Source organism: Pongo pygmaeus, chromosome 11 (assembly GCF_028885625.2).
Source record: "Pongo pygmaeus isolate AG05252 chromosome 11, NHGRI_mPonPyg2-v2.0_pri, whole genome shotgun sequence".
Lineage (NCBI taxonomy): Eukaryota > Metazoa > Chordata > Mammalia > Primates > Hominidae > Pongo > Pongo pygmaeus.
The window spans coordinates 101,382,109-101,396,928 of NC_072384.2; the positions used below are offsets into that span (position 1 = coordinate 101,382,109).

The window sequence follows — 14,820 nt, forward strand, 5'->3', positions numbered from 1 at the left end:
AAGTCATTTTTTTCTAGCAAATTAGCTTTAGTCTCATCTCCATTTGCCAGCCTCACTGCCCCCCATTGTCACTGTCTTGCCATTGACATTTTATTTTATGATCTCCCAGTATCACTGGACTATGAAAACAGTGCCATCTGTTTTGTAACTAGCAAACGTATAAACTTTCCCTGCTCTGCACTCTCTAAGGCTGTTCCCTTTAGGTATTGTCAACAGTTTCAGCGCATATAGGAAAGCTATCAGTATTGTTGGGTGGTGAGGTTATTAGATTCTCCTATCAAGTTAAAAACTCACCAGCCACCTGTTCCTCACCTAGAACGGGGTAGGGGAGAGCCTTCTTTCACTTGCCGTTTAAGCAGCTTTTCCAGATAGCCCCTGATAGCGCTGGGACTTGTGTTTTCTTATGTCACTTTCTTCAATGTGAGGTTGGAACCTTGGGGCCAAGTATAGCTGGGGAAAGAAGAGATAATTGAAGAAAATAGGAAGGGAGAACAGTTGTTATACAAAGAAACTCAGCCAGTGTAGGGGTGGACTTAGCTCTCCTTCAGCTTTGTAAATGGTTTCTCTCATCCCCCAGAAGAACCGGTGAAGAAATCCATTCAGGAATCAGAAGCTTTTTTGCCTCAGGTACAGAATAAATGATCTGATTTGGTATTATATGTACATAGCTGTGGATAACCCTGACTTCTTTAAAAATATCTGTCCATTAAGAATTCTTTGAGACAATGGGACTCTGAGAGTGTTGTTCTCCCGAGAACTTCCATACAAGGGAACCCTGAATAACAAAGAGAAAGATGTTAAAGTGGATTGCATTAGTGAACTTTGGAATGCAGGGAAGTTCCAAAGTAGCACTCCTCATCTCAACTCAGTGACTGCTGAACATATTAGTCAGCAGTGATACTTCCCTGAACTTTGACTTGTTCTGGCTTTTTCTTACGTTGACACCTCTTTGTAAGCAGAAGCAATAGAAGGGCTCCCTTTGTACTTGGCAACATGCCACTTATATAACTTCAGGTTACTGTGGAGACATGACTCATGTTTTCTCTCTTTTTCAAATTATCTTTATTCCACAAAGCCAATAAAGAGACTGGGATTTTCATTAAAATTAAATAAAAATGAAAATAATTTGTCTTAAGCACATTACCCTAATAGAGGAAAAATTTGATATTAATGGGAAACATTTGCCATAATGGGAAACTTCAGGCCGTGTCTGTTGAGTGACTCACCTGCCAAAGGAAATCCAAAAGAAGAGATGGTATATGGGTGGGACCTTATAGAAACAGAGCAATATCCAGAGTCTTTAGCAATTCTTGCCTTCCTTTCCAGAGCGTACCTGAAGAGAGATACAAGATGAAGAGCAAGCCCCTAGGAATCTGCCTGATAATCGATTGCATTGGCAATGAGACAGGTAGGTGTAGAAGCTGCAGATTAACTGGTGCCCCCAGATTGAGATCATGGCACAGGCAAGCTGTATTCATTAGAGTGATCAGCACCAACTGCCGTGACAAACCAGTTCAAGAATCTGTGCTTCAGGCTGGGTGCGCTGGCTCATGCCTGGAATTCCAGCACTTTGTGAGGCTGAGATGGGAGGATCACTTGAGCCCAGTTAAAAATTAGCTGGTGTGGGCCGGGCATGGTGGCTCGCACCTGTAATCCCAGCACTTTGGGAGACAGAGGCAGGCGGATCATGAGGTCAGGAGTTCAAGATCAACCTGGCCAATATGGTGAAACCCCATCTCTACTAAAAGTACAAAAATTAGCTGGGCATGGTGGCGGGCGCCTGTAGTCCCAGCTACTTGGGAGGCTGAGGCAGAAGAATTGCTTGAACCTGGGAGGCAGAGCTTGCAGTGAGCCGAGATCGCGCCACTGCACTCCAGCCTGGGTGACAGAGCAAGATTCCTCAAAAAAAAAAAAAAAATTAGCTGGTGTGGTGGTGCACACCTGTAGTCCCAGCTACATGGGAAGCTGAAGCAGGAGGATCACTTGAGCCCAAGGAGGTCAAGGCTGCAGTGAGCCAAGATGGTGCCACTGCACTCCAGTGTGGGTGACAGAGCAAGACCCTGTCTCAAAAAAAGAAAAAAAAATGAATATGTGTTTCAACACAATAGAGACTTGTTTCTCATTCATGTCACAGGCTAGTGTGGATCGGGCTGGGGGAGCTTTGTTCATGTGGCTATTCAGTGGCTCCATTATCTTCTGAGGTCTTGGAGTTTTCTGCAGAGTCCTTTGCATCTGGCTAGCAGATAAGGGAAAAGAGAATGTGTGAAGGATCTCACAAGAGATTTTAGGGACCAGGCTTAAAAGTGATAATATGCATCATTTCCACCCTATTAGATTGGTCAGAACTCAGTCATGTGGCTCCATCTAACTGTAGTGGACATGGAGAAATTAGTCTCGCTGTGTGTCAGGAGGAAAATGAAATGGATTTGGGGAACACGTAACAGTGTCTCTGGCACAAAGACATCATTTACGGTAGTTGGTGAACCTTAGTCTTGCCTTTTCTTTTGGATGCTGTAGCAGGGAGAAGTCCTGGAACCCAGAGGGGCATTAATATTAATGGAAGGCATTCTGGCTTCATATATTATCACGTGCCCCATCATTTCACCTGGATAGACGACAAAAGCTTTCCTGGGAACATTAAAGACATAATAAATGTGTGTTCACTTACAGAGCTTTGGATATTTTCTGAGCAATGTGTCATTCAGTTATGCTGTCCTTTGCTTTGGTCGTTGGCCTCAGTCTCTTCTATCTGCATCACCATTGCTTGGATCTGAGATGATTCTTTTGCTCAGTGGTTGTTGGATGTCTGACTCAAACTGAATCACTGGTGCTGCATCAAAAGAGAATGAGAAGAGCCTAGATAAGTGGAATGACGTTCTGTTTAATTATTTAGCTCTTCCTTAAGAGGATCGATCATTGTATTTCCAGTTTTAGAGCTTCTCAACATTCTCTTAAAATGAGTCAGAACTATCTTTTAGGCTCACTTAAAATGTTACCATGGGGAGTTTTATGGGAAGAAAGGCTAAGAGAAGGTCAAATTAGCAAATATAATACTAAATTTTCCAGGATTTCAGAGATGATCCTGCTTGGTCATGTCCTATTTTTGGTTAGATGTGAGAAAGATAAGTGTCTTCTCCTTTTTAGCCATTAGTACCCATATAAGAATGAGAAAATATTTTCTTAATGAGTCACTTCCCGTTTAGTGAGGTTATGTAATTGTCCTGTACTTCTGGTTTTGGTCAGTTTTGTTTCATTCATCAGCAGATGTTGTATGTATATCTGTTGTATGAGAGAATCATAAAAAAAAAAAGAAAGCCATGACCTGCTGTGAATTGAAAAACTAAGTTTTTTGGCTAAAACTCAATGTCTGTGCTTGCTTCTGTTGCTGGGTTGTGGGCCTCTTGGGGGCAGGGGCTGAATGTATATTCGAATTTTTCTGCATTATAGGAGCATGATCAGAGTTGAGAAATGGAATATGACAGTGTGGGTCTGAATCATGGCTATGCCATGTTCTAGCTTGTGACCTTGGGCAATGTCCCTGGCCTCTTTATTTTTTTTAATTTTTTTTTCTTTCTTGAGAGAGAATCTCACTCTTGTTGCCCATGCTGGAGGGCCATGGTGCGATCTTGGCTCACTGCAACCTCTTCCTCCTGGGTTCAAGCAATTCTCCTGCCTCAGCCTCCCGAGTACATCCCTCTCAGGAATACAGGCGCCCGCCACCGTGCCTGGCTAATTTTTTGTATTTTTAGTAGACGGGGTTTCACCGTGTTGGCCAGGCTGGTCTCGAACTCCTGACCTCAAGTGATCCACCCACCTTGGCCTCCCAAAGTGCTGGGATTACAGGCATGAGTCACCGCGCCTGGCTTCTAATTTTTGTTAATTTAAATTTTATTTTTATTTTTCCTGTAGTGCTGAGTTCTCGGCCTCCTTCAGTCCCAGTTTCTCTTCTGTAAAGTGTGTTAATAACAGGACCTACCTCATAGGGAGGTTGGGCAGAATGAGTGAGTTCATACTTGGAAAGGGCTTAGAATAATGCCTGGCACAGTGTGAGCTTGTACTAGATGCCAACTAGCACTATTTCCTCATTTGCTTGTTTAATTCTAGCCATAAACCACCTAAGCAAGAGCTCACCATGGCTTTGCACTTGGTACATAGAGTCTGATCTCAGACAAGTGAGAGACCAGGGCACTGAGGCCTGCTCTAGGCCCAAGGGTGAGTGGAATGCATCCCCATAGACTGAGGTGCACTGGAATGGAGGCCATAACCTGAGAGGGTTATCCAGCTTCTTGGCTAAACACTCAAGTGGAAAGCTGAGCACAACACTCCTACCAGTCACAGTCTCAATGGGCTTGGCAGAGGAGAATCTAAGTACAAAATACAGGAGGGCAGAGACCTGATAAAAGAGAAAGATGGAAGAAGATGGTAGAATTGGAGGCAGAGCCTGGGGCATCATGCTTTTGGCCACAGGTATGAGCAGGTATTGGTCTTGACTGCATTGGTACATCTGTTTCCTGCCCCATGGCTGCCGATGTATCTGTATACGAGCTCCAAGAATCAGAATGGCAGCTCTAGACAGCAGGTCCTTCCTGGTCAGACATAGTCCTTTAAAGTTCGACATCTTGGTGGTACATTGCTGGACAAGAGTAGGCCTGGGCCATTAGAGGGTACCCTGGATGCTCAGTGCTGCCTTTCCCCTGAGAATCAGGGTGATTTGACTCAAGCCTTCCCTGCCTCTGGGAACAAAATCAATAATTGGGCTTGAGGCCACTTATAAACCCCCCTGGGCTCAGGTGGCTAATTAGCAAGTAAGAAACAAGGCAGCACACTTTTACTCTTCTTGTGCTATGGTTTTCATCAGCTGAGAGGTCACAAATCCACTTACGTGCACAGACTCAGAGCAGCAGGAGAACATTAATTATTAAGAAGTGGAAAGGCACAGTCTCCTCTCCTCACACCATCTCTCTAGGCCTCCAGCTCTTCATTTTCCTCCTCCTCTCCTGGTAATTTGTCACTGAAGATTCTAGGCCCAGAATCCTGCCTTGGTTGAAAATGGTTGTTATTATTAGTGCAGCACCCTTCATCTCTTTTCCATCTAATCTGCAGTTAGGGGACTTCATCTAGAGTAATTATGTGGATTTCCTCTGTCTAGTTAACTTTGCCATCTGGTTAACATTGAACACTTGGGAGGAGTGCAGAAGTCAGATAATGAACAAGCAGGTAAGGTAATTGCCAGCCGAAATAAGGGCTCTGAAAGAAAGAAACAAGAACTTGATAGGACTAACCTGGGTATAGCTGTGCTCAGAGTATATAATTTATTAAAAATCTACTACGTGCCAGGTACTTTGCTAATTGCTTTACACGGATTTTTGCTTAATCCTCATAAATAATACCATAATATAGGTACTATTCTCTCCATTAAATTTTTTTTGTTTTACTTAGAACTAATTTGCTAGGAATATTCTATTTTCTTTTCTTTTTTTTGACGGAGTCTTGCTCTGTCGCCAGGCTGGAGTGCAGTGGTGCAATCTCGGCTCACTGCAACCTCTCCCTCCCAAGTTCAAGCGATTCTTCTGCCTCAGCCTCCTGAGTAGCTGGGATTACAGGCATGCGCCACCACGCCCAGCTAATTTTTCTTTTTTCTTTTTTTTTTTTTAATTTATTTTTAAGACGGAGTTTCACTTTTGTTGCCCAGGCTGGAGTGCAATGGCGCGATCTCAGCTCACCGCAACCTCCACCTCCCAGGTTCAAGCGATTCTCCTGCCTCAGCCTCCTGAGTAGCTGGGATTACAGGCATGTGCCAGCATGCCCAGCTAATTTTGTATTTTTAGTAGAGACAAGGTTTCACCATGTCGGCCAGGCTGGTCTCGATCTCCTGACCTCGTGATCTGCCCACCTCAGCCTCCCAAAGTGCTAGGATTACAGGCATGAGCCATCGTGCCTGGCCTATTCTCTCCATTTTCAAGGTGAGGAAGCTGAGCAGTGAACTACACTCCTACCTTCTCTAGTACTGATTGAGCTGGGATTCAAAAGCTGGACTCCAAAGCGTATGCTTTTAACTACTTTGCCTCAATATAATTTCCATGAAGCTGAGGGAGTTTATCTATCTCCTACTATGGGTCTCCAGTACCTGGAACAATACCTGGTACATAGGTGTTCAATAAATAATTGTTGGGTGAATGAATGAAGGAATAAGCTCTCCCAGTGTCAGTGTGTTTCTAAAAGCCATTCCTTTTTATCTTTAGAGTTTAGCAGACTCTCTTCTACCTATCTTCCCTTCTCTCCTTAAAAAACCAGACTTTTATCCAAAGAGCATGCCAGTCCCCCAAGTATTTAAAGCTTTATTTCTTTGTTTGTCCAGTAAATGTTCGTTGAGGGCCTACTATGTGCAAAGCACCATGCTTGGCCCTGTGCGAAGCAAATATTAAGGCAATGAGGTGGAGTCTGATCTCAGAGCTGTGTTGTGCATGAACTAAGGTTATTCTTTGGTAGTTCATTCTTGAGAAGAATCCTTATTGAGTTCAGTAACCTCTTCTTGAGGCAGAAGTAAATGCTTAGGGATTTGGGAACTAATTATCTCAGTTTGGTAGAATTGAAAAATAAGTCTTTGGTGTTGTGTCATCTGTGTCAGTGACAGCAAAGCTGGACCTGTGCTAGGCCCTGGTGGGTCATCTTTAAGCACTGGACTTTTTTATCTTGTTAGGAATATAGAAGCAAACGTCTCACATCTCTGACAGATGGGCTTTACGGCTTGGCCTAAAGCTCTGGTTGTTTTTAAGGCCCTTGAATACAAATAAAAGACGATGTTTGCAGATTTTAAGAGGAAGTTGTTGTTTTTTTTTTTTTTTTTTTTTTTGAGACAGAGTCTTGCTCTGTTGCCCAGGCTACTGGAGTGCAATGGCGTTATCTTGGCTCACTGCAACCTCTGTCTCCTGGGTTCAAGCAATTCTCCGCCTCAGCCACCTGAGTAGCTGGGATTACAGGCACCCGCTATCATGCCCGGCTAATTTTTGTATTTTTGTAGAGATGGGGTTTCACCATGTTGGCCAGGCTGGTCTTGAACTCCTGACCTCAGGTGATCTGCCCGCCTCAGCCTCCCAAAGTGTTGGGATCACAGGGATGAGCCATCACACCTGGCCAAGAGGAAGTATTTTTTTTCTATCCTGCTCTTTCTGAAAAGTTTGAACATTTTTCTGTACTTTCCTTTTCTTTTTTGAGATAGGGTCTTGCTCTATCACCCAGAATGGAGCAGTGGTACAATCATGGCTCACTGCAGCCTTAATCTCCCGGGCTCAAGCGATCCTCTCACCTCACCCTCCCAAGTAGCTGGAACTACACACAGGTGCCACCACATCCATCTAATTTTTAAAATATTCTGTAGAGACAGGGTCTCACTATGTTGCCCAGGCTGGTCTCAAACTTCTGGGCTCAAGCAATCCTCCCACTTCAGCCTCCTAAGTGGCTGGGACTACAGGCACATGCTATCATGTCTGGCTAACTTTTTGTTTTTTATAGAGACAGGGTCTTTTGCTGTATTGCCCAGGGCAGTCTTGAACTCCTGGCTTCAAGTGATCTTCCTGCCTTGGCCTCCCAAAGCACTGGGATTATGGTCATGAGCCACCACGTAATCTTTGTTTTATGTGCATTTATAAGCTTTGCTTCCCCAACAAGATTATAAGCTCTTTGATTGAAGTACATCATATATTTGATACGTATTCTCTTGTCCAAGTGTTTCTGTAGGCAATAAGGGGAACTTTGTAAAACAAAAGTTTTCCGGTCAAGTAAATTTGAGAAGTGCTGCCTAATCTCTTCCCCCTCAGAGATTTGCAATGCATATTGACCTATTATAGGCTCTGAGAATTCTTCCCGTGAAGAAACCTATTTTAGCCTTGTCCACCTTGCATTTCCCAAACATGTTTGACCTCAGAACTCCCTTTTTCACTAAGAATGTTTTGCCCATCTTGTGTTTTACCCATGTGCTCTATAGCAGTTAACACTGGGTTTATTAAAGGTACTCAATATGTGATTGTAAATTAACTGTTGAAGCATTCCCTCATTCTTGTTTATTTTATACATTTATTTAATGAAGCCCTTTTCATAGAAATTGTCAAGATAAATGTATCCTCATTTAGATCAAAACAAATTCTAAATTAATGAAGTCATGACATTTTACTGTATTTTGTTTTTTTTGTTTTATCTGTGAAGTCCTCAAATCTGTGAGTAGTGCTAACCCTGGCCTTGAATGAACAGCCCTGTACTAACTGCAAGGCCAGAAGAACCCCCGCCCTTCCCCTCCCTGCCCCCCCACATCATTTCCAGAAGTTCTAAAGAACAGTTGAAATTTACGGAGATCAGACTGGGTTGAGTGTGGGATTTCCAGGGTGGGTTCTAGAAGGAGAAGTGGGACTTCTGTAGTTTGTTGAAATTTTATTTTCCAAACCCGGCCCCCAAGTTTTTCTTCCTCTATTTATGTGCAAGGACAAAACAGTTACTGTCCTACCTACATAGGATATGGACTCTGTCTGCTCTGAGCCCATTTTAGTTTAGAATATAGAGACCTCCCTCCAGGTTCTAAGAGAGAGATTCCATGAGAGATGCACAACACCATAAGGTTGGTGATTTGTACTTTGAAATGGCTGCCTTTATTTCCTTTAAAGTCAATATCTTATATTTGAATAAACACAGTTTGCAAAGCATCTTTACAGAAATCTCATTGGATCCTCACGGTCACCTTTTTTCTGAGACAGAGTCTCACTCTTTCACCCAGGCTGGAGTGCAGTGGAGCGATCTTGGCTCCTCCACTTCCTGGGCTCAAGTGATCCTCCTTCCTTAGCCTCCCAAGTAGCTGGCACCACAAATGCGTGCCACCATGCCCGGCCAATTTTTGTATTTTTGGTAGAGATGGGGTTTTGCCATGTTGCCCAGGCTGGTCTCAAACTCTGCAGCTCAAGCGATCCACCCGCCTTGGCCTCCCAAAATGCTGGGATTACAGGTACGAGCCACCGTACCCTGCCCTCACAGTCACCTTTTGAAGAACCTCCTGCTCAAGAGATCCTCCTGCCTGAGCCTCCTAAGTAGCTGTGATGACTACAGGCATGCACTACCATGCCTGGCTAATTTTTTTATTTTTTGTAGAGACGGGGTTCCCTGTGACGCCCAGGGTGGTCTCAAATTCCTGAGCTCAAGCCGTCCTCCCACCTCAGCCTCCCAAAGTGCTGGGATTATAGGTGTGAGCCACTGCACCTGGCCAAACATTAGTTTTAATCCTGTTTTATAGATGAATAAACTGGGGCTGACTCAAACTGACTCAAAGTCGCACTGTCATTACCTTTTTGATCCTATACATTAGACTGGGCTGTATGCATGTTCTTGCTGGCCCAATAAAGTTGCAAGTGCCAGCTAACAGCCCTTCCCACTCCACCTCACCACCTCACAGAGGAAAATTGTGACGTTAATGGGAAATGTCAGCGGTGATGTCTTTAGGCTGGGCCTGTGGAGTGACTGCCTTGCCACAGGATATTTAAGCAATGCTCTGTCTTGTCTGAGGCTCAGACCTGCTGTTCTTATTGGCACTTGGGACCTGCATGGTTTTTGGCTTCACCTCCAGCTTTAGCCATTTTTCTTCTGTTCTTTTAGGTAAGGATTTTCTGCCCCAGACCTCAGATTCCCATTTCCTTCCTAGCTTCTCTGCTGTTATAGCTCAGTCTCTTCCAAGACCATGCAAGATTCAGACCCTAGTAGGAGGAGATGGAGGAACTAGGACTTAAACCCACATCTTGTGATTCCAAGGCTGGTTCCTCTTTTGCCCTGCACCACGCAGCTGTCTGCTCACGGTCATGTGACAGGGGCTTCCCCAGCCAGAACCTCCAGGGAGCACAAATAAAGGAAAGAGCTGGAAGGCACAGTACAGCATTTGTTCTGTCCAAGCCTTACATATCAGCATGGGCAGGGAGAACGTGGTGAAGCTTTCTTTCAAGGACTTTGATAAGGAAGGACATTTATCAGTGAAGAGAGGTTTTGAGGGAAGTGAACCAATCTTGAGATAAGTAAACAAAAGAGCTTTGAGTCTGGTGTTTCCCTGTTTGCTTCTGCCCCCTGGAGGAGCAAATACTCCATGATTAGAGATGTGTGAGTCCTTTGGAATAGAATAGTAGTGATGGAACTGGAGTCCTAGTCCAGGTTCTCTCCTTGTTCAGCCTGGATTCAGCACTGGGTATCGAAACTCACCTGCACCCTCAGAGGAGATAGCTAGGGGACAGTGCATCCAGGCCTCTTCTACCACACAGAGAGTTTTCTTTTTTTTTTATAAAGGGTATACACATTTTAAGTTTAATGATACTCCCAAATTGCTCTTCAAAAAGGCTGTGCAAAATTACAGTCCTGATAACAGCTACCCAGAGATCCTGTGAAGGCATTTGCCCTCATTATTATTATTATTATTGTTATTATTATTATTATTATTATTTGAATTTGAATTTGAGACAGAGTCCTGCTCTGTTGCCCAGGCTGGAGTGCAGTGGCGCAATCTTGGCTCACTGCAACCTCTGCCTCCCAGGTTCAAGCAATTCTCCTGTCTCAGCCTCCCTAGTAGCTGGGATTACAGGTGAGCACTACCACGCCTGGCTAATTTTTGTATTTTTAGTAGAGACAGGGTTTCACCATATTGGCCAGACTGGTCTCAAACTCCTGACCTCAGGTGATCCGCCTGTCTCGGCCTCCCAAAGTGCTAGGATTACAGGTGTGAGCCACTGGGCCCGGCTACCCTCACTATTTAATGGGTTATTTGCAACCTGTGAATCGTGTCTCCTATTTCCTTGTTAATGATGCTTATTGATTATAGACTTAGGAATATCAGCACCTCCTTTGTATCTCTTCATTCTTACATGATATAATAATTCGTTTTTTTTTTTTTTTTGAGACAGAGTCTCACTCTGTTGCCCAGGCTGGAGTGCAGTGTCACAATGTTGGCTCACTGCAACCTCCACCTCCTGGGTTCAAGCGATTCTCCTGCCTCAGCCTCCTGAGTAGCTGGGACTACAGGTGCATGCCACTACACCTAACTAATTTTTGTATTTTTAGTAGAGACAGGGTTTCGCCATGTTGGCTAGGCTGGTCTTGAACTCCTGACCTCAGGTAATCTGCCCGCCTCAGCCTCCCAAAATGCTGGGATTACAGGTGAGCCACTGCGCCCAGCCAATAATTCATTATTTAATCCTTAGTTGTGGGCCAAGCAAAGGAGAAAAGTAAGAAGCCTTTTCCTTTTACTGATAGGAAAGGTGAAAGGACTTACCTAGTGAATTATTTACCTAAAAATGTATACAAATCACTCCAAAATTTAGTGGCTAAAAACAACAGTACTAATTTAATTATATCTTCACAGTTACTAATTTAATTGTATCCTCACCTGTGGGTGAGGAATTTAGGAGCAGCTTAGCTGGGCTGTTCTGGCCCAGAGTCTAGTGAAGTTGTGGTCAGTTGTCAGCTGAGTCATCTGAATGCTTGATTGGGATTGGAGGATCCACTTCTATGGTGGTCACTCACATGACTGGGAAGTTGGTGCTAGCTGTTGGAAGGAAGCCTGTTCTTCATGTGGGCCCCTCTGCGGGACTGCTTGAGTACTTTCATGATGTGGTGGTGGGCTTCTCCCACAGTGAGCCACTCAGAAGAGAGAAAGATTGTGAGGTCTGGACTTCAATAAGAAGATTGTTGAAGAAAAAAAGGTTTTGTCCCCCCTTGGTTTGATTGGACTAGAGTGGGCTCAGTCTGTGCCTGTGGCTGGCATCAGGCAGGAACAGTGGTATAGCAGGGTATAGACCATATTTAGGGACCTAAAATCACATCTTTCATGATTCATGTGGTTCTTGTTCCAACTGCGCAGGACTCGGGCACATCAAAATATGACACAAAAGCAGAAGCTTTTCATAATGGAGATTAGACCGTGTCTAGGATTCCTACCCAGTCCTCTTGAGCTCTCCTCACTCCAGTGTTGTTTTCCATGTTTGTTTTTTGTTTTCCCCAGAGCTTCTTCGAGACACCTTCACTTCCCTGGGCTATGAAGTCCAGAAATTCTTGCATCTCAGTATGCATGGTATATCCCAGATTCTTGGCCAATTTGCCTGTATGCCCGAGCACCGAGACTACGACAGCTTTGTGTGTGTCCTGGTGAGCCGAGGAGGCTCCCAGAGTGTGTATGGTGTGGATCAGACTCACTCAGGGCTCCCCCTGCATCACATCAGGAGGATGTTCATGGGAGATTCATGCCCTTATCTAGCAGGGAAGCCGAAGATATTTTTTATTCAGAACTATGTGGTGTCAGAGGGCCAGCTGGAGGACAGCAGCCTCTTGGAGGTGGATGGGCCAGCAATGAAGAATGTGGAATTCAAGGCTCAGAAGCGAGGGCTGTGCACAGTTCACCGAGAAGCTGACTTCTTCTGGAGCCTGTGCACTGCGGATGTGTCCCTGCTGGAGTGGTCCCACAGCTCACCGTCCTTGTACCTGCAGTGCCTCTCCCAGAAACTGAGACAAGAAAGGTGAGCCCCCAGGAGATGGTCAGTTCTGAACCACCTACTTACTTTCATGCCACCAGGATGGGAATTACCACTGTGCCACATTTGCTGCCCTTCTCTTCCAGGAGGAAAAGAGATTTTCCCTCCTGCATTGGGGTTGCCCTAGGACTACAGTATAGACCCAGCATGATTTATAAATACTTTGTAGTTAGTTAGTTTGTAGTTTGAATACTTTTCTTCAAAATTAAGAAATTTTCAGCCTGGGCAACAAAGTGAGAACTTGCTCTATAAAAAATTTTAAAATTAGTTGGGGGTGGTGGTGTGCGCTTATAGTCCCAACTGCTTGGGAGGCTAAGGTAGGAGGATTGCTTGAGCCCAGGAGTTTGAGGCTGCAGTGAGTCATGATTGCACTACTGCACTGCAGCCTGAGCAACAGAAGGAGACCTTGTCTCCAATAAATAAATAAATAAATACAAATAACAAATTTATTTATTTACTTATTTATTATTTTTTTTGAGGTGGAGTCTTGCTCTGTTGCCCAGGCTGGAGTGTATTGGCACAATCTTGGCTCACTGCAACCTCCGCCTCCCAGGTTCAAGCAGTTCTCCTGCCTCACCCTCCCAAGTAGCTGGGATTACAGGCATGTGCCACCATGCCACGCCCTGGCTAATTTTTGTATTTTTAGTAGAGACTGGGTTTCACCATGTTGACCAGGCCAGTCTTGAACTCCTGACTCAGGTGATCTGCCTGCCTTGGCCTCCCAAAGCGCTAGGATTACAAGTGTGAGCCACTGTGTCTGGCTACAAATTTTTATTTTTAATTTTCCTTTTTTTTTTGAGACAGAGTTTCACTCTTGTTGCCCAGGCTGGAGTACAGTGGCATGATCTTGGCTCACTGCAACCTCCGCCTCCTGGGTTCCAGTGATTCTCCCTCCTGCCTCAGCTTCCCAAGTAGCTGGGATTACAGGCGCCCGCCATCACACCTGGCTAATTTTTGTATTTTTAATGGAGACAGAGTTTTCACCATGTTGGCCAGGCTGGTCTGGAACTCCTGGCCTCAAGTGATCCACGCACCTCAGCCTGCCAAAGTGCTGGGATTACAGGCATGAGCCACCATGCTCAGCCACCTTCCAGATCTTTTTTTATTTGATACCCACACAGTCATATAGAAGTATATCTTTTTTGTTTGTTTGTTTTTTGAGATGACGTCTCGCTCTGTTGCCCAGGCTGGAGTGCAGTGGCACACCTCGGCTTACTGCAACGTCCACCTCCCAGGTTCAGGCAATTCTCCTGCCTCAGTCTCCTGAATAGCTGGGACTACAGGCGCACACCACCACGGCTCTGCTAATTTTTGTATTTTTAGTAGAGGTGGGGTTTCACCATGTTGGCCAGGCTGGTCCCGAACTCCTGACCTCAAGTGATCCTCCTGCCTCGGCCTCCCAAAGTGAGCCGCTGCGCCCAGCCCGGAAGTATGTTTGTAAGCCCAGATGGAATCATCATCTATTGTTTCTTTTTTTTAATTAAAAAAATTTCAATACAATTCAAATCTCCATGTCTGGCTCATTTCAGCTCCTTTACTGCCAAAGCAGGGGACAAGGACTGCTTCAGTTTCTCTGCCTTCTCTTTCTCTGAAGGTATCTGCTGCATCGAACTTGAAAGTTCACATTATCCTTATTTTTCTTGATCTTGACAGATTTGGCATCCTTTCACCTGGCTGTGAGCAGAAAGTCCTTGATTTCCTCAATTTTTCAAGGCGTGGCAATGGGGCACACAGGGAGAGGGCAAGGACAGGCACCCCTCTAGCCCGTGTGTTACCTGAAAGACACTCACAGCCTGCCATCACTTTATAACCTGCTTTTAGTTTGCTTAACAGTAGATTACAAACATTTTTGCATGTCAGTAGTCACATTTCTACAGCATCAGTTTAATGGCCCATAATATGGCCATAGCTTAATTTACTTGATCAATCTTCAGTTGTTGCATAGTGTTTGCTTTCATACAGAGTAAGTATTAAACATCCTTGCAACTTAGTATTTGTTCTTATCCTTAATTGTTTTCTAGGGAGACAATTCCCGGAAGTGGAATTACTGAGTCAAAGGACATGCATTTTTCAAGCCTTGGATGCATCTTACTAGATGTCCTATAGGATGGTCATATCAGCTTTATAGGAGAGTAGCTATGTCCCTGAGTTCTCCCTGACACTGCATGCTCTTATATTTCCTCAAGTTTTGACAATTTGATAGGTGAAAAGTGGTATCTGACTGTTCAGATCTGGAAGGCTTTGTTATATAAACATTTTTTTTAATGTTTATTGGCAA

The 14,820-nt window shown here is 44.5% G+C and overlaps 1 protein-coding gene and 1 pseudogene across 9 annotated transcripts in view; one reads left to right on the forward strand and one right to left on the reverse strand.

Moving 5' to 3' along the window:
- The window catches only part of CFLAR (CASP8 and FADD like apoptosis regulator), a 55,344-nt gene that overhangs the window by 32,551 nt on the left and 7,973 nt on the right, over window positions 1-14,820 (forward strand). For 6 of the 9 annotated variants that reach the window (XR_010122946.1, XM_054476854.2, XM_063648343.1 and 3 more), the window contains 3 exons: window positions 578-627; window positions 1,327-1,408; window positions 12,017-12,527. Coding sequence is in view for 8 of the 9 variants with exons in the window: in XM_054476854.2 (XP_054332829.1) it covers window positions 578-627; window positions 1,327-1,408; window positions 12,017-12,527 (643 nt within the window). In the remaining variant the exon portion in view is untranslated. Of the gene's footprint in view, window positions 1-577; window positions 628-1,326; window positions 1,409-2,517; window positions 9,302-12,016; window positions 12,528-14,820 lie in introns of those variants that run through there. The other 3 variants (XM_054476857.2, XM_063648342.1, XM_063648344.1) reach the window with 2 other exon arrangements.
- On the reverse strand, window positions 14,063-14,250 carry LOC129031169 (large ribosomal subunit protein eL38-like; annotated as a pseudogene).